Genomic DNA, 20643 nt, shown 5'->3' on the forward strand with positions numbered 1-20643 from the left:
CAACACGCATCAAAAACAACTAAATTGGATTATAGGCAACCCCAAATGCTATATAAACATGAAGAACACAAAGAGCATATAAAAACAGCTTGAAGGAAATCTTAGAAAAAAATAAGCTTTTTTGATTTCACAAGAGCATATAGAGCCAAAAAACGTTAAATGGAGCAAAAAGAAAACTGAAAAACTTCCAAAACAATAGAAAAACCGAATGGGCTAAGAAACTTCTCTAAGTTTAGAAAAAAAACGAAAAACAGCAAAAAATTAAGAATAATTAAAAATGTTTCAGTTTATTGTCATTTTTCTTAACTAAAAAAAGTTTAAAACTTAAGAAAATGTAATCACTTGGTACCTAAAGACACGGTAACTAACATGCGTCTATTCAAAGCCCATACAAATCAATATAGCAAGACAAAACGCAAAAAATTGCTAAAATTCGCCTAAAATTCAGCAAAATAGCTGAAAAACCAGCAAAATGGTATAAAATTCTTATTAATGACCAAAAACCTACAAACCACTATTAAAGCAACCTTAAAAATCACACAATATCCTAATAAGACTTCTAAACTAAAAAAAAAAAAACGGTTTTAAAAAGCCGCACGTGAACACAAAATTTCGCTCGCTTACAGAAATTTTTTTCACACCTCAATTTCTCGCTCTCTCGAAAACAGCGGAATGAACAAAAACCCATTCTCTTTTCGCTCCCCTCATCACTTTTGTTCAGCACCCAAATTTTTCACGCGTTTCATTTCCTGCTTCAAAATTCACTCCAACTAAAGTGATTAAAAAAAAAGGACTTCTCCAATACTCCTCTTCGAGTCGTAATAAAAAGACAGCGCCCCAATACAATTCAAATTCTTTGAATTGTAAAAAACCAAGAGAAGGCCAATAATAGCCCCAGCTATCGCTGTGCGGCTATTAAAAAGGATTGCAAAAAATACATTACTCATACTAATTCAGCTTCTCAGCGATGGAAGTCACTGACGAGCAGAACAAATTTAAATTTTGAGCCTTTAAAGTTGAGAACAAGCTACCAACAAAACAGCTGTAAACAACTACCAATGTCAGCAAAAACAGAATTTTTCAAATGACTTAACCGAAAAAAATCCCAAATACAACTATCAGATTTTCAGAAAGAAGCAGCGATAGCTTCGAAATCCAGTATCTCAATAAAATAACAAAAAAAAGAGCAATTTCACTAATTGCCGAAAGGTCATGTTTTTTTTTACTAATTGCCGAAGTGTCATTTTGATTTAGAAGAAATTGTATAGCTTAGGTGTTTCTTTTAAATGCCCTCGAATAACCTTGAATTATAGTGACCTCAACTCCTCTAATTAAATTAAGCAAACGCCAGGCAAGTTGTTTTGAGAGTGAGTCAAGCCACAAGTGTCAAAAAATTATTAACCACAGAGTGAAACACTAAGACAGAGTGAAACATTAACCACAGAGCTCTACTACTAAGAGTGAAAAATGACGTCAAACATACAATTCAAATCAAAGTGCATAAACAAAAAGCAGATTTAAGTTGAGCGTTAGGGCACATGATTCTAACAGAAATCTTGGTGAAATAAAAAACAATATAGCTGGCAGATTGCCAGAAAGTAACCGCAATAGCTTCGTACATCTGCAGTCACAAAAAGACAGCAAAAGAAACAGACCTAAAAATTCCTTTTTATTAAACGCTGAGTTATTCCATTTTTGTTAATAATTTGCTTATCCTAATGGTACTTCTATTCACTGCTCTCAAATAACCTTCAATTAGAGTGACACACTCATTTGACCTTATCGCATTGAATTTAAGTGAAGAAAAGTCAATTTTAGAGTGAGGAAGTCATTTTTGAGAGAGACGTAAATCACGCGTGACCAAAAAAACTTCACGCGAAAACTCGCTTCAATAAGAATGAAAAATGACGTCACGGACTCAATTCAGTTGAAATTGCTTGAACGAATGAACAAAAGGCAGATTTGAAGTGATTGTGACGTCATATGTTCGTAACAAAAATCGTGACGACGAAATTAAAAAAAAAACAAGAAAACCAACCTCAGCAATCGCTTCGCGGCTATTAATAACCGACTAACGTCAAGCGAATTGCTCTCAAGCAACTGGCGAATCGTTGACTTCGTCAGTAGTCAGCTAGGACTTAGCAATGCTAGCTTGGGGGGGAGAGTTAGGCGATGGGGGTAGGTTTAGGATGGCTGGACGAGAGGGGGGTCCAAATCACCAGGTGGGCGGGTATTGTTGGAGAGGGCGGGGTGTGGGAGAGGACCTGATGAGAGGGGATGACTCAGTTGGGGTCAAGATTAAGAACAGTCCTTCTCACCGTGAATTTATGACTCCGAAACAGTATCGGTGAATCGCATAATTTGAGACTAGTCAGGCTCCAAGAGAGCTACTCAGCCATTTCAAGCCTTCCGTGCTTTACTGGTTTATCCCATTTTAGAGGACAACAAATTGGAAGGGTCACGAAAAAACGTTCACGCGAACAATCGCATTAAAAAAATTGTTTGAGAGCAATTCAAAAAGAGAAGGCCAATGAAAGATTGCTTTCGCAGCCATCTTTTTTAAAAAATAATAATAATGAAAATGCAATGCTCTACGCATACTAATTGTTGTCCCAAAAATGGTTACTACTAGACAAAAGACGCAAAACGGATCAAAAGGGTTAATTATATTCACCTTTACCATAAACATGATTTTAAAAAGTAATGCATAAGCACGGCCCCAGAACAAAAATATCGCTTAACAAAGTTTGGTTCACAGAATCATTTTGACTTTTTTTTGCTAGAGGTTAAAACGCTGTCTGAACAGTAAGTACTGCGGCTGACAAAAAAGCAGAAAACGCATACCCACCTCTTTGCGTCGTAAAGAAATCACGAGAGAATCAATAATAGCCGCAGCTATCGATTGACGGCTATTTAAAAAACTGTTCCTGTAAGAAATCTGAAAGTTAGTACCCTTTCTCTCAATTTGACGCATAAACGAAACAAAACTAAAACTTAGAAAACTTATTCAAGCATTCTTTCTACTGTTTTTAACTCAGCCGATGCTCAACAAAAGCATACATTATAAAAACGAAACCCTACAAAATAAAACCAAAGTTACCATTTTTTTATAGGAACTGAGAAAAACGTTTAAGAGAGACATTAACTAGACTACAGAATGCCTTTGAAATATATATCCTGTTGTTTACAAAAAAGAATCCGTTAAAGATTTATATGGCATTTGTGACATTTCTACGCAATAGCGTCACCAGTCTGGAAACCGATTTCCAAAAAGGTGGCAGGAGACATTGAACTATTTGAGAACACTTTGTTGAAATTGTTTTTTCTTAAATTGTGTCAAAATTTACATGATTTATTTGTTCAAAAAAGCTTTGACGGCGCATGATTCTTGTCAACGAAAAGGTCAAACAGTTGACTTGAAACAGAAATGTTTGTTGAGGTTTTCAATCCACTGGTTTGAAAAAAGATTCGCATAAATTTCATGCTTATTTTTTTTTCAAAAAGCTAATTCACTACAATCATTTGTTATCAGTTGAAAACACTAATTATCTATTTAAGTTTTTGTTGTTTGTTCGCTCACAAATTTCAGTGTGTACAACGTTTAGAAGACATCTGTGTATATGTTGAAAACATCGCTCGAAAACAATTTCATCCCCCATAAACGGATCTGCAATGTTGATTTGACCATTCGGATCATACGATCCCAGTAATTTGAGCTGACCCTTGACTGCTTCGCCTTTCAACAGATTTTGGAGTTGCTTCATATTTCGCTCTTCAGTCACAAGTATGAAATCAAACTGTGTGTCCGCTGTAGGTCTAAATATAAACACGCTCGCTTTTCGACAATATTTTTACCCAAAATTGAACAATGGTAGCTCTTACTCAAATTGTCTGGCTTCGTGACTCAACTTGGGATAGCCATGCTTCTTAAGCATGAGTTCAGTTCCAGCGCTCGGTGGGCTACCTTTGAAAACTGCGGTTCCACAGCTGTCGACTTTCTAGTAGAACTATTTACTTAACGCAAAAATAACGTTCACGTTTCAACAAAATTCGATTAATCTGTGATATATTTAAGGTCTGTGATTGCTTATAAACGGAGAAACTCTTACCAGCAATTTTTTTCAGTACATCGCAACGTAGTTTTTAAAAACGGCAAATGCAGCGTTTCTGGTCACTTTCATGACAAAGAGATTCTATAGTTTCCATTTTGATGAGAATTTGAACAGTAACAACTGATTGCTATACGTTTTGAAAATTGAAAGGTTTGCTGGTTAAAGGCAAGAAGTGTGAGATAACTTAGATTTTTACGGAGGTTACATGATACAGAACTTCTATGGGTGCCAAAGCCTGGGTTTCGACCCCCGATCTCCCGTATAAGTCGGTAACATTAACCAATAGGCTACATGGACATGTTCGTTAGTTGCTCACGAATGCTTTCATTTTAGCAAAACAAATAATTTTTGAATGAGAGCGTTTTCACTCCATCAAAAAAATCTTGAGCGTGAAAAAGTCGCTGAAGAAGTGAAATCGAAAAAAATTCCAGAAGGAAACGGTCAAGCAGAAATTTAGCATGAAAAGACAAGTTTACAATAATTGCTTCAACTTCGCTCGAGAGCAACTAGAAAGTAAAAGTAAGCTTCAGACCAATAATGCAAGAAAAATCTTATTTGCCCATGAGGCATTGGAAAAAAGAAACTCTAAGTCCTGGTTACGTTTATCGATGAGTCAAGGTTGCAACAAACTCATAGAGGTTCACATGTTCATTTTCTGCTTTTTTAACAAGTAGTTCCAGCAAAATTTACTTTTCGCGTAATTACATGTTTTCCATGATAATGTGCGAATAAGTTTTGTAGCTCAATCTACAGGTACGGAGCCTAAAAATTCAGTAAAATTCAGTAAAACCACCAATTTGGTTCTTCCAAATTAAGAATAACTTTTTCCATTTCATAAAAATTTTTATATGAAATCATTGATCTCAAGAAATAACGGAAGAATAGAGGTTGTTTAACAATTGATTGAAGTTTTAAAAAACCAAATTGTCAGAAAAGCAGCATAAATAGATGAAAAAAGCTGATTTGAAGTTAGCGTTAGCTCATATGGTCGTAGCAAAAATCTTGGCGATGAATAAAACTAGGATAAGGCCAATGAAAACTCCGCTAACCCATCGCTATCTTAGCTATTAAACATAAACCAACTAACGTCGGAAAAACTGCTCTCGAATGACAAGTGGCCTAAATCTATTCAGGGGCTTGAACCTCAATAAATTTTTCTTTATGGGTTCAAAACCATCGACCGACGGTAGGATTCGAACCCCAACTTCCTCAGTCCTCGACGGAGGTATTAACAACTGCGCTATCAGGTCCATGAAATCGAGTCTATAACAATCGGTTTTGTTTGAACAACAAACTTTATTCCAGAGTGAGAGCAATTAAAACCACTCAAAAATCAAGAAGTGCGTGCAAAAGTGACTTGAGAAGCCAAAGATTATTCTAGAAGAAAAGCGCAAATCGGTCAAGCGAAAAAATTGCATAATAACACACACGTCTACAATAATTGCTTCTCATTTGACAGCAATTGAAAACATAACCGACTAACATCGGAGCGAATTGCTCTGAAACGACCGGAGATCGGTTGGCTTCGTTAGTAGCTAGCTATGGTTTTGGTGAGGCTAGCTTTAACTTAATTGAAGGGGTGTGAGGTGAGCGCAGCAAGGGGGCACCGGGGGGGGGGTTGGGTGTCAAACTCTAAGAACCGCGCGTCACACCATAAGTATAAGTCTCCTAAAGAGTTTCTCTGAATCGCATACTTTGAGACTAGTGAGCTTAAAAGCTCTAAGAGAACTTATAACCCACTGGGCGCTGCCTATTTATCCCCTTTTCGAGGACGAAAAGGCAAATGGGTCAGACGAAAAATCGGTCAAAGGAAAAATTGCATAAAAGACCAACACGACTAATATAATTGATACAAACTTCGTTTGAGAGCAATTAAACATCAAACCCTTTCCGCGATATAAGTTAGTGTTTTACCAAGGAATAAAACGGCGAAACATAAAATTGTTCAAAATATCAGAGAGAAAATTAGAAAAAGGTTTTGAAAGAAATGAGATACGAATGAATGCAGAAAAATATGAATTCCTTCGTTTCTCCAGGATGAGCTCAGACTTTATACAAAAAGATTTACAATGACAAGGAAAGAAATAGATCTAAAAGCATTTGCAGATATTTAGCCCTTTTGCAAATGATCCAACAGGAATAACTGCGGGCGTAGTTTAGATTTAAACCATAGTTTCAGAAGATTTTGCCAGTTCTCTTCTATTTAAATTTCCTCTGTAGTTTGCACACGCGAATTCCATTTTTTGGATATCTTGATGATGTCTCGGAAAAGTCATAAATCTAAAATTTCGAGAAAACGAATTGTTTACGTTTAAAGGTTTGCATGTTATCTCAATAGAAGTATAAAAAAGTTCCGTTGGGAGCACTTTTCGAGTTTTAATTTTAATCAAAAACAGTAAACAGTCCTTCCTATAACTCTCGGACAGCCCGATTCCTCAACCATGCTGGTAAAAATCTGTTGAGCCATTGGTGATCTGCAAGTGTTGCCACGGCACACAAATAACACCGAAACGTCACAATCCGATGACATTAATATCTCGAAAATAATAATAATAAATAAGTAATCGCAGGGCTTTAAATGTTAGATGATTAGCAATGAACAAAGATTATAGCCTCCTCTCTATCGATGCACTATCATTTGGCAGATTGTTATCACTACATTGGCTTTTATTTCGATTTAAGTCAGAATATGAGCAAAAGTATTTCAACAAACATTTCTTTGAGAAAATAATTCAAATTTATTCAACAATCACTGTCCGTGTATAGTAAAGATTATACCGTTTCTCCGTCAGGTAATTTTTAAAGTGCAACCATGTTTTTTAGCATATATACAATTTCCGTTAAGACATCAGATCATAATAATGACCATTTAACATTTGTAAATCAAAATTCTCTTGACGGAGAAAACTTTAATCAATAGATATTGCCAGTAAAAATTATCACGAGGCAAATTCCTTCTTTAAAAACCCTTGCAGAGATCTGTAAACATGCTGGTAACAATTTTCAAAAACCTTGTCACTGCCCGCCCACGGGTCATTGATCACTTTTTGTCCCTGTGGGTCATAACTGCCCAGAGGAGCTACCTTCGCTGTAGTTCCAGTGCCTTCTAAAAATCTCTGCACGTTTCTGTAGTTTCTATCATCCATAGTGAGAATATAGTCGAATTTGCTGTCTTTACTGGAGCTGAAAGCAAACAATACTCTTGAAATAATTAGTAAGCTGTTTTGATTTGCATGTCTAGAAATCGAAGAAAATTAAGAAGAGCCAAACGGTATAAACTTTAAACGACGCTACGTCAAACGACGAACGGTGCGGAGGTTTCTGATGGCCATTTTGCGCTAAGGGATGATAGCCTCACTAGAGACAAAAATATATCTGAGAAAAAATCTGGAAAACGCAAAATAACCCAGGACTTTCGTAACACCAAACACTTGAGACTAGTAAAAACTCTGAAACAATGCACCTCTCTAGACTTAGCTATCCTAGACTGTTTCTACCGGCTTACCCTTTTCTTTGAAAGAAGCGTCAATTTTGTCAAACGAAAAATAGCGAAACTAGCATTACCCAAATAATTGTTGAAAACTTTGTTTAAGAGCAATTAATAAACAAACTTGCAATAAGATGCTTGTGCTTGTGCCATTCATTACTTGTGTTTTTAATGAAGCATTCTAAGCAATAGTTGGAAGACCCTTATTTACTTGAACTGTCTAGCACGATGGTCCAAGGGTGGATATCCATGATTCTTTAAAGCCTTCTGAGTTCCTGGGTCAGGGGAATTACCCAACTCTTCTCGACTAGTTCCGCAGCTGTCAATTTTGGTGATTTGCTTTGCTGGAGAACCGTCAGGTGCTTGCAGGACCATTTGTGTCAATAGCTGATGGGCCATTGTAGAGCGACAGATGTTACCATGACAAACCATTAGCACCGATTTTTCAGACATCTTCCGAAAAATCTCAATTCAATTCTGGAATGTAGAATAATCAACTGTACAAAGGTTTAGTTAAATAAACCTCGACTGCAAATTGCATGCGAACAGAACACAATGAATTGGTTTTCAGAATCTAAGTAGATGTGATTAAACAAGTTTAATTTAAAAATTGAAAATCCGTGGTTTAAAAAAATAGCAGCGCATTTTTAGCATGTAATTTTTGCGAGATATTTGTGACATCCGCAAATTTAAAATCTCGATTATACAGTACAGAGAAATCAGTCTCTACATTATAAAAATTCTAGCGTTTATTGACACATTTCCTAACTTAATTAATTGACAGAGATATAAAAGAACGTTTTTTACCACACCCAATGCCTTCAACATCCGTAGAGTACATCTACTGTTTATAAAGTTTTCAATCTATTCCGCTCATATCAAAATTTTTACATATTCTAAATTTAGAAGCTAAACAAGGAGGCTTGGTAATGTGCGTTCGCACATAAAGTTCCGAACCCCGCTCATCCAAATTTTTGGCTTAAATGTCTACAAAATGAACAACCGATAGTATTTCCGTTTTTTTTTTTTCAAGTAATTTTCAAAAACAATGTACGAACACAAAGATCGCCTCCAAAGCAAATGACTCAGTAGAGTAAGAAAACGTTGCATTAGATTGATGAGATCAGCCATTATTGGGAAGGCAAGTCAAGACGAGCCATAAAATCAAACAACAACAAACATTACATCCAGAATTTATGTCGGCTTTTTTAAAAAAAACTTATTAACAAGGTCAAAATAGCGTCAGATAAAACAGAAAACAAACAAATTAACCTGTACTTCACTAGAAAAGATATGGGACCACTCCATAATAAGGCTTGGTAACAATTAGACAAAAACGAAAAAAAGAAAAAGTAAAAAAAAATTGGCGTAAACTTAAAAAAAAATGATTTCAGAGTAATGAAAACCATTAGATACCAATTGAAAAGATCCAATATCTTTATCATTACATACTTTTTAGGAGGGCACTAGGACTTGTAGTTATTCATCTTTTTATTAGGTTACAAAAAGAACAACAAATCGAGACAACAGACAAAAATTCAATTAAAACTTCCGAGAAAACGCTTCCGAAGACGTAAGGTCAAATTTTGCCCCTCAAAATATGTTCAAAAGAGCCTTGAAACGCCAATAATGTGTATGTGGTATGTGACCTCTCATTAGTGAGAATAGATAATAAGTAGACAAAAAAGGGGAAAAAGGCAAAATTCATTTATATTTTTGTAATTTTCGAGAACAATTATCTCAAAGTCATGAAAGCCATTAGATCGCAATTGAAAACCTCCATTATGTTTATGATTAAACACAATTCTATAGGAGGGCATTTGGACTGGGATTATTCAGTTTTATATGCGGTTACAAAAAGAACAACAAATAGAGACAACAAACAAAAATTCAAATAGACAATTTAATCTTTTTAGCGAAAAACCCGTGTTGTAGACAGTAAAATCATTACGAATTCTTTCAAAAAATTAAATTTTGCACACTTGCAACATCTCCTGAAAACACTAATGTCACATGGAACCTGTAACTAAGGAGACTAGGTAACATATACAAAAAAGCCTTAAAATGCGAACTTAAATTTTTTTTATTTTTGAAAACAATTGTTTTCTAAGTCATGAAGCCATCAGTTATCTATTCAAATCAGAATATCGGCTTAATTTTCCTTTCATAGAAAGCCAATGAAACCTGTAATTATCCAGCAAATATACAACTAAAGTGAAAATTATAAACCACAGTTAAGGACAAATGTAAAAATTCAGTTAAGTTCTTCGCGAAAGGGGTGTCGAAGCCGCTCAAACCATACTCTATGCCTTTAAAGTCTTTTCTCTGTTCAATTGTGCGTTTTTCTCTGTTCAATTGTGCGGTTTTCAAGGTAATGTGAACTGTCAATAATGTGACAGTGTGACAAAACGAGAAAAAAAAAACGTGAAAATGGGCCAATGCCTAAAAATCAGAAAAATTGCGAAAACTAGTTGTATCAAAACACAGAAAACCATAAATTAACGCTTAACACCGCAAAAAAGCTTAAATTTATATTCAGTGGACAGAAGATGAAGAAGAAACATTCTTTCTTTGCTGACACTAAGCAACAAGTTGACCAAATTAAAAGAAAAATTGTGGTAAGTTTCAAGAAACCAATTTTATTCAATAAACAAACGTTTTTAAAAGTCAAAACAACCATAACTTTTCGAGTAAAGAAACAAGATAAATTAACTTGGAAATGCTTAGGAAGCCAACTAAACCTATCAGCAGTGCGCTTTAATTTGAGTTGTTCTCTTCTTTAATTAGAAAAATGATTTTTTTTCGATTGTAACAGTCCAAGATTTGACCAAAACCAGCCTTGCAATTGCTGTTTGACCATTAGGAACAGTCAATTGTTTCGAATGTAAGATCTTGATGATTTGTTAGTTAAAAGATCAAAAATAGTTGCTGCGTTTTTGATTATCATAGAGTAAAGGCAGCAACAAACGCGCAAAACTTTAAATCCAGACTACTCAATAAAAGTGGAATCAGAACCGGCTCTTTTTCGAATTAACAAGGATTTGTTAGATGTATTTGGGTGTGCACTTCCGGAAAATTTAATCAAAGTGGACTAAAGTAGCTTACTTCGGGCAATTTTTGTTGAAAAATGCTGAATTTTGAACTTTTTAGCCAAAATTTCAGCCAAAAAATTTAATCAAAAGAGTAAACAAAATTTTTGGCTCTCAAAATATAATCAACAGTATTATTGTGAACAATTTTTACATATATTGCTAAAATTGACGAAATTCTATGCAAAAATTCCTGAAAAGGTGAACAAAAATTGGTCTAATATTCAAAATTTTAAACCACGATAACTCGCGTTAGAAAACGAAATTCATAAAAATCTTTTTAATTCCATACTCTACGCTGGACGGCTTTTGAATGATACCACTCACAACTCTCTACAATGAATATATCGATCGGCCAAAATTGACTGAATAAAAAAAACCCATTTGCGTATATAGTTCCTCCCTTCCCACTAAAAGTGGGGGTCGGAACAAAAACGCTCCAATAGAGCGATGCATTTGTAAAAGGTAGTATCTTCCTTCAAAACGTGAATTGGCCATAACCGCACCCAGAAAAAGTGATTGGTTGCAAGTGCGATTCGTTAATTATATTCTAAATATTAATATTAACATATTATGATATCAACAAATAACAATATTATTTAATTATATATAACATCGTTTTCTTGAAGCTTGTCGGTTTACAGTAACATGAAATTTAGACACCACCAGGAGCAGTTCCTGAGAACTGCTGTTCTTTTAGCAAATAAATTCAATGCCTGAAGCACTAAGTGCAGTTACGTGAAATGTAATTCGTAAATAATGACTTTAATCATTTACTTGATCAACGAATCAGCTATGAGAAAACATTACGTTAAAGAAGCTATTTTGAATGTCATTTACTTTAACCAAATTGTTTTAATAGTGTACAAGAAATGCATATAGATCCATTTAGAACTTACAAAGAGCAGTTGGCTCTCGTTGTTGGCAAAGAGAAAAAAAGATTCTTTCGATAAATGCAATAACGGATTGGAGGTACTCATGGCCGACATTCTTTTGATAATTTAAAATTCCATGAAAATTTAATTGTATTGGCGAGTAATTAATTGTCTTTCATTAAGATACATCCTCGCTTTGATATTTTTTGGCGTGAATGAGAAACCAAAATTAAGTGGTGATTTCAGTCTCGCTAATAATGTAAAAACAGGTGAAAAAGCGACGTTTAAACGGAAGTTTAAAAGCGAAGTTTAATGGTTTATATGACTTAGATACTACTGGTTTTCATCAACCTTGTAAAAATTTTTTCTATAGTTTTGCAAAATATTGTCTTGTTGCTTAGACGTTTAGTACCATTAATGACTGGTCTCACGCGCTCTGTAATGAGATATGATTAGAATTATATAAAAGTTTTACATAGTACCAAATTGAATCCGTTTTATGGTTCCAATTCATATCTAAAGATTTTAACCATTGTGACACTTTTCAAAAAAAAACAGTTTTTTTCAGTTTTTCACGTTCCGTATTTATTTATTTGCCTATCACTTAACCGATAACGCTTAGTAAATCACTAAGTCCGAGAGGTCCTGAAGCCCTTGACTAACTCAAATTAGCGGGTTTGATTTATATCTAATTCGTTAAACGAAATTGACAACACCTGCTTTCAAAAATATCAGCATTTCTTGGGATTTTGCCCGTTATTGTCGTTCGTTTTGTTGGGGTGTCTCTTCGTCTCATTAATAACTGGTCTCATTTGCTCTGCAGGTATACATAATTCAAGCTAAATCATTTTGATACCTATCTAAAGATTTCACGTTGACACTTTGACACTAGTTCTCAAAAAATGCAAGAATTCAGAGTTTTTCCTCTTCATGTGGTCGCCTTAGTTATTCTATTACCTTGTATTAGTAATGAAAGGTGTCATGGTCACGCGGTATCATTGAACAAAATTGACGTTTTCTTGGCTTGAATTTGTAGCTATTGGCTGAATATAATTTGCGACCATTTATGTCAAAACATTGCAGTTGTTTAGTTTTGAAGGGGTTTGAAATTAAATCTATTCAATTACCCAGTTTTAGCTATTTGTTTTTTTTTTATTTTGTAGCTATTCACCGGTCTCTGAATCTTTCAGCTATGTTGTTGTTATTAAATTGAGATCAAGACTATGGTTATACAGTGCCTCCCGAGGAAAAAGAGAACATTCTTTATCTTTTAGTTAAGAGGCTGAAATAAACGACACTTGGGTACAGAAAAGTTAAACAATTTTCGTTTAGAAAAAACGTATGTTTATTTCAGAAGCTATAACAATCAGCAAGTTTTTTGGCTCTACTAAGAACTTGAACTCTATTTTAAGAACTTATGGTTGTAAAAATGGGACCAAGAAGCATTTCGGTTGACTACACAAAAGCACAAAATATCTTTATCGAAAGAGATAATCAATTAGAAGGTTTGTTCCGTCGATAGTATATGAAACAGCCTTGGAGAAAACTTGAACAATTCAGTATTCATTACGAGAGTTTAATTTTTGAAAACTGTATCACTCAAAAACTTTATACGACAAGAAGCTTCTAAAAAGCAGGATGTTAAAACAGGACATTTCAATCATTCTGTAAACAAGCAGACCGCCAAATTAGTATACACCTAGTCGACAATAGTCCAGTGATGTAAGACTCGACTATTTAATTGAAGTGATATTAACATCGGGGGCGAGAGTGTTTTCATTTATTAAAATATATACATTATTTATCATTCGGAGGGTTGGAATATAATATGCAAACACACATTAACAATTACCCTTGTTTTATTTAGGGCCAAAACAAAAAGTATCTTAAAAAGTATCTTGCGAGCTCCGACGCATAATTTGACCTTTATCAATATAACTTTAAATGAAAAAAGACAGGTTTATAGAAATCTATTTAAAATAAGCATTTTCCATTTTAAAAAATAAAAATTAGGGAAAAGAAATAAGACCAAAACTGATGTTCTTTCTACAGAGATTCTAGGAATTTATTGATACTTCTCGATATGTGTTGATAAACATCCTCAAACATGCTGATCGGACACATCCATGGATTGAACACTTCTTTCTTGCCTTGTGGGTCATAATCACCAAGTAACTGGACAACAGCAGAAGTTTTCACGCCTTTCAGTGAACGTTTCACGTTCATCATTACATGTGTGTCCATGCACAGAATGTAGTTGAAATTTTTATCGCGTTCAGTACTGAAACAGCAGCGAGGATGAAAACTTTACTTTGTTGTACTTCTGCTGTCAGGGTTATAGCATCGAAACAGATATCGAGCTATCTAAGCTCGTCAGATCTGATTTCAAGAAACAACTTCTATGAAAATGCTTTAAAAATATCACTCTGACGCACGCAAAATTTTTTCAACTGATAAGGTTCAAATGCTATCATTTCTCTCGTTTGACAGAACAAATTTCATAAAACATGTGAACTTCCACGTTTACGCAAATGTAACTTCGATGTAAACTGTTCTCACAGTTCTAATGTTGACTTCTATATAAAATTCCACGAGTAAGAACGTCAGAGCTCATTAGATGGTGATTCAACGACTGATCACTGCAAATAACAATTTAAATATCGTAAAAAAAATTCAGCTTATCAATTGTTTCAGCTTTTGTTAACACGACGATTTAGTAGAAGCCGATGCCTGAAAACCTAAAAACATTACTAGCTTAACTCCGTTCTAAACAAATTGAGTTAAAGTATATTTGCTCAGTAGGTGAGGTCAATATGAACCATTTTAGATCCTTATACATATATACTTATGTTTTAACTTTCACTACCGACTTCTTTTTACTAGGCCCAGCTTTGTTAACGGAATATACGTTCAAAATAGGTAGACGAAGGGTCGACGATTGACTATTTGCTAAAAATAGCTGACAGACTGCCAGAAAACAGCCGCAATAGCTTCGTAGATCTGCAGTCTAAAAAACAGTAAAAAAGACAGACCAAAAAATTAGTCTTTTCATTGAAGGCTGAGATGTTTTATTTTCACTAGAGATCTGTATAAGTTATTGCTGCCTCTATTCGCAGCTCTTAAATAACCTTCATTATGAGTGACACATTCACTTGACCTTATCTCTTTGAGATAAAAAAATCAATTTCAAAGTGAGGAAGTCATTTTTGAGAGTGAGGTAAGTCACGTGTGACCAAAAATTTAATCACGCTAAAAAACAAAAAAACCCGCTCCACTAAGAGCAAAAACTGACGACACGCTCGCGCTTCAGTTGAAATTGCATGAACAAATGAACAAAAAGTGGTGACGTCATAAGGTCGTAAAAAAATCTTGACGGAATAAACATAGCCGGAACAATTCCGGAAAGTACTCGAAGTCGTATTCCCCAAAAGAACTTTCAGATAGCTAATATCTCCCTGCAGAACAGATCAATGCACAGAAAACAATAGTCTTAGTTCAAAGAACAAGAAATTTTGCCAGAAAAATTTAACATGAAAAATTAGGAAAATTCAATTTATGTTTCATGTAGTACAAGTATACATACAAAGAAAAGCTGTTGTTTTTTGCGAGGAAAAATGATTATCCCACAGCAAAATATCAGCCAAGACTTAATGAGTTCACAATGATTTCTATTTTTGAAGAAAAGGAAGAAAAACATAACAAAAATGAGTAATATTTCTTAATTAATTGTCAAATAGAATAGAGACAACTCTATAGCTTGCATCCTTTGTAGTAAACAGAGCCCAAAGGCAAGAGTCTTCAACTAAATTCCCAATAAATTGCGGAAAAAAAACAATAGGCCAAAATTTGCGTTATCACAAAATCAGCAAAATATTTGAAAAACCTTGAAATTCATCAACAAAAAGGCAAAAAAAAAAACAGAAAAGACTTGAAAGGCAAAAAATGTTTGATATCAAAACCAAAATCGATCCCAATAATATTCGTAGGACTTTATTATCAGTCGAAATGTCGAAACGGCATTTCAAACAAATTCTCAGTGCAGCACTGTCAAATGAAATCAATCCCAAACAAAATAAAAATCTGCGAAAAAGGATACAATCATTTTTTAACAACTGATAAAGGCAGAGCTGATTAGAACAATAGGTCTCAGGAATGTGACATTACATGCTAAAATGCCATGAAAAGGACAGAAACGAAAACACATGAAAAACAAATGGACTAGTTCACGACTTCTGAACGTTAAAAATCAAATAAAAAAAATGAAATTAAAAAACAATTCTATTTCTTCGTTTAGAAAATTGCAGCGCTGTCCACCTGTATATATTAAAATGTAGAAACAGGGTTCACAGAACGAAAACCATAAAATATTTTCGAAAAAAATTGTCAAAAATTTTTCTGAAAACAATTTTAAAAAATTTTGCAAAATTTCAAAAACTAAACGACACAAAACGGATCAATTACTAGGGGAAAATTAACATCCCTGATAGTGCACAAAAAACCTTTTTTAGTAGCTTAATCCGAAAAGAACAAACCAAACCGGGAACAATTGGGACAAAAAACTGACAGAATCGGGCAATCAGCTGTACAGTTCTATAACATAACCGGAAGATTGCCAAAATAGCTGCGAAAGAATAGACTTGCGTGCCGTATAATAGAAATAGAAACAGATACAAATCTAATTAGAAAATGTCGCCGCTCAAAAAGCTAGGTTAAAAAATTCGGCGATGAATTAACAAAGCTTGTTAATATTCATTCGGCAGAAGCCTATTATTAGGGACCTTTACTGCACATATAAGTTCCTTTAACCTTAAAGTAATTCAAATTAAACTTAAGTTCAAAAGTGCAAAAGTCATTTTATTGAGTGAGGTAAGTCACGTATGACCAAAATCTAAACATAGCTGGCAGATTGCCAGAAAATAGCCGCAATAGATTCGTAGATCAGCAGTCTAAAAAACAGTAAAAGACAGACCAAAAAAATTCGTCTTTTCATTGAAGGCTGATCTGTTATATTTTGACTAAAAATCTGTAAAAGTTATTGCTGCCTCTATTAGCTGATCTCAAATAACCTTCATTTAGAGTGACACACACCCATTTGACCTTATCTCTTTGAATTAAAGTAAATAAAAGTCAATTTCAAAGTGAGGAAGTCATTTTTGAGAGTGAGGTAAGTCAAGTGTGACCAAAAATTTAATCACGCGCATGAACAAAAAACTTGCTCCATTAAGAGCGAAAAATGACGTCACACATGCATTTCAGTTGAAATTGCACGAACGAATGAACAAAAAGTGGCTGTGACGTCATATGGTCGTAACAAAAATCATGACGACGAAATAAAAAACATAGCCGGAAGAATTCCGGAAGCGACTCGAAGCGTCAAAACTTCACTAACAAAACTGTAATTGCAGCGGAAGCCACTACGTTTTGTATTGAATCATTAAGTTGCAACCTCTCCAGGTCTGCTCTAAAAATTGGTGAAACTTAAACCACTGACAACAAAGAAACAAAATGCAGCAAAATTTTATATTATTGAAAACGTTTGGTAACGTTAAAAAATCCAAAAAAATTCAGCTGGTCATAAACCCGATAGTCTGAAAAAACTGACAAGGTTATCAATAGCCCTCAAATAATTCATGATTCTTATCTGAAAAAGGTCGCGAAAGCAAACGGCAGATAATAAAATTAGACACTAAAAAAAGCTCAAATTTAAGAATCAGAAAACACCTATAGTTACACTTCTAATCACTGTCATTGGGACAAAGCACATTACACACCTGTTCCTTGTTGTACATATGCTAGACCACATGATTTCATCCTTAATCAAAAATAAAATTGATCATAGAAAATACATAAGCAGAAGAATATTCATAGGCAAAAAATCCTTTAAATTAATACCAAGTCCGGAAGAAAGCTGCAGTAAAAAGCCATAAGTGGAAATTTTGGAAAAACTTGCTATCAAACTCTCAGTAGTGCTTTATGTTGATTGAAATCAATTGCAAACCAAAGAAATGACGAAAATCTAAGAAAAAGCTGAAATCATTCATTTTTTACAACTGAAAAAATCAATATACCGAAAATAAATCTAGGTGCCAGGACAGAGCTAGAATGATACTAATTACAATGTGAAGAATATGGGTACAATGTAAAGAACACGGTAACAAAACGACATTCTTGATTTTTGTAAGTTAAAAATTAATTTAAAAAAATCAAGAAAAACGAATACATTTCATTGTTCAGCATTTAAGACATAGAAAAGATAACTAGTCATCCGATACAAAAGATCTATCCTGCTGAAAAGAACCAAAAATGTAGGAAAAAGCAAAATTCATAAATACGAAACATTTTGCAAAGAAAATGGTCAAAGAACTTTTAAGACTGTATTTATGAAAAAATTTTAACTGTTTTTTCAAAACTTAACGCCAACAAATGATTAAATTGTTATTGAAACGAAAATAAAGTCCCTCGTGTTGCACAAAAAACTATTTCTAGCAATTACAACCAAAATACAAACAAAAAACTGACGAAAATCGGAAAAAACTACCAAAATCGGATAAGCATATGTACAATTTTATGAAACAATATGACATCGAGGTAGAAAGAGGCATTGAGTATAAGAATTATCAAAGAGAAGTTGTCATATTAACTGATTTTTGACAAGAAGACGGTTTAAAGATCCAAAAATGAAGAAATTAATAGAAAAAAAGCCAAAAATTAACTAAAAAATCAAGAATTATGTGCCAATTTTCAACTTGAGACGCATTTTCAGGCTGTGCAAAACACTGTGGCATCAATTTCCGAGGTTGACATTTCAATATAGTATCGAATAAAACTTATTTCTACAAGAAACCAAAATAAAAGCAAAAAAATTGGGCCACTTGGACGAAAAAACGGCTAAAAACGGTTATCTATATGTGCAATTCAGTCAAAAACTACTTTTCAAAGTCATTCACTAAACGCAGCGCATGATCAAAAAACTTCTCTCGCTTAGCGAAAATCTGTTCACCAAGACAGCTTTTCTCAGTTTCCCTTTTAGGTCCAAATGCCGCGTGAACAAATCTACTTCCTGTAAAAAAAAACCGAGAGAAAACCAATACTCCTCTTCGAGTCGTAAAAAAACCAAGAGAAGGCCAATAATAGCCCCAGCTATCGCTGTGCGGCTATTAATCACGCAAATGATCTAAAAAACTTTGCTAGAGAGAGAATGAGAAATAACGCACGCAAACGCCGTTGGTGACAGGAAGAAGTCGTTCAGAAAATTTGACTTTCAGCTTTGAAAAGAGTGTCAGCCGACGAACCAAAAAAACTAAGAGCACCGCAATATAGCTCCGCTCCGCTTACAGCTTCGCAGCTATGAAATCAAAAATATCTCACGTTATAAAGAGACATTCAATGCAAGAAATATCAAAGATCAATTGTCATATGCACTGATTTTTTTAAAAAAAAATCGCTTTAAGATCCAAAAAAGAAGCAATCAATTTAAAAACAGCCAAAAATGAGCCAAAAAATTGTAAAATATTTGCTGATATAGAATTTAAAATGCATTATTAGACTCTCAAAAAAACTGAGATATCAATTTCAGAGGTTCACATATCAATACAGCTTCTATTGAAACCTATTTCCACAAAAAAAAACAAAGTTATAAGAAAAAACTGGGCTAATTGGACAAAAAACGGCTAAAAGAACTTTTCTGTCAGAAAAGAATTTTCGAAGTCGAAAAGTCATTCACTGATCGAAGCGCATGATCAAAAAACGTCTCTGTCGCTCAGAAAAAATTATTTTACACGGCAATTTTACTCTCTTTCGCTTTTAGGTCAAAATGCCGTCTGAACGAATAGTACTTCCGGTAAAAAAACCTTAAGAAAACCAATACTCTTCGAGTCGTAAAAAACCAATAGAAGGCCAATAATTGCCCCAGCTATCGCTGTGCGGCTATTAATAACGGAACAAATTTCTTCTATCCAAGCTGAAGTGGAACTGCCTACTAACTCAAAAAGACGCGCAACATGTGACAACTTTGGCATTCCATGATTTTGCAGCACCGTCTGCGTTCCAGGATCTGGTTGGCTTCCCAAATCATCATCGCCCACTCCGCAGCTGTCGATATGTTTAATTCGTTTCAACGGAGAGTCAGTGGCAGTAGCTTTGAGGACAGTCTGAGCTAGATACTGTTGGGCCATAGTGGATCGACAGATGTTTCCGTGACACACAAACAGAACAGAAATTGCACTCATTTCAACCTTGAACATTACATTCGCTTTGAATTACAGTACAGTTTTGTTTTAAAATTGAAAGCAGACGGATAGTTTCATCGCGAGTCGGGGTAAAGCCATAAACAGCCACCGAGTTCCAAAATAACTCAACATTATAAAAAACAGACAAAAATTAAAAAGGACATAGCTGGCAGATTGCCAGAAAATAGCCGCAATAGCTTCGTAGATCTGCAGTCTAAAAAAACAGTAAAGACAGACCAAAAAAATTTGTCTTTTCATTAAAGGCTGATATGTTATATTTTGATTAAAAATATGTATAAGTTTTTGATGCTTCTATTAGCTGCTCTCGAATAACCTTCATTTAGAGTGACACACACCCATTTGACCTTATCTCTTTGAATTAAAGTAAAAAAAGTCAATTTCAAAGTGAGGAAGTCATTTTTGAGAGTGAGGTAAGTCAAGTGTGACCCAAAATTTAATCACTCGAATGAACAAAAAACTCGCTCCACTAAGAGCGAAAAATGACGTCACACACGCACTTCAGTTGAAATTTCATGAACGAAGGAACAAAAGGCAGATTTGAAGTGGTTGTGACGTCATATGGTCGTAACAAAAATCGCGACAACGACATAAAAAAACATAGCAGGACAAGTCCTGACGTAAAATTCAAAGAATTTTCATTGACTAAAAAAAAGACCTAAAACGGAATATGAATGTATTGGAAAAACCATTTAGAAAAAAATCCGATCCAAAAAATCGAAGAAACAGTAAAAATAAAGTGAAATTGCCGCATGTGAACAAAAAACCACTAGCGAGAAAGCGAATTTTTGTTCAAACACCGTTTTCTCACTCTACTTTAAATTTAGAGCGAAA

The 20643-nt window shown here is 34.4% G+C and overlaps 2 protein-coding genes across 2 annotated transcripts; both read right to left on the bottom strand.

Annotated features, from left to right (window-relative positions):
* Positions 1 to 3473: 3473 nt before the first annotated feature.
* On the bottom strand, positions 3474 to 7039 carry LOC142349848 (low molecular weight phosphotyrosine protein phosphatase-like). The gene is made up of 3 exons (XM_075401661.1): positions 6523 to 7039; positions 3883 to 3998; positions 3474 to 3816 (listed from the first exon to the last, which is right to left on the bottom strand). The coding sequence occupies exons 1-3, from the start codon at positions 6640 to 6642 to the stop codon at positions 3546 to 3548; spliced, it is 507 nt and encodes a 168-aa protein (XP_075257776.1). The 5' UTR covers positions 6643 to 7039; the 3' UTR covers positions 3474 to 3545.
* A 12-nt stretch (positions 7040 to 7051) lies between these two features.
* Positions 7052 to 7998, bottom strand: LOC142349120 (low molecular weight phosphotyrosine protein phosphatase-like). The gene is made up of 2 exons (XM_075400533.1): positions 7811 to 7998; positions 7052 to 7295 (listed from the first exon to the last, which is right to left on the bottom strand). Exons 1-2 carry the CDS (start codon positions 7996 to 7998, stop codon positions 7052 to 7054), a joined length of 432 nt encoding a protein of 143 aa, XP_075256648.1.
* Positions 7999 to 20643: the final 12645 nt, after the last annotated feature.

Source organism: Convolutriloba macropyga, chromosome 11 (genome assembly GCF_964194025.1).
Source record: "Convolutriloba macropyga chromosome 11, txConMacr16.3, whole genome shotgun sequence".
NCBI lineage: Eukaryota > Metazoa > Xenacoelomorpha > Acoela > Convolutidae > Convolutriloba > Convolutriloba macropyga.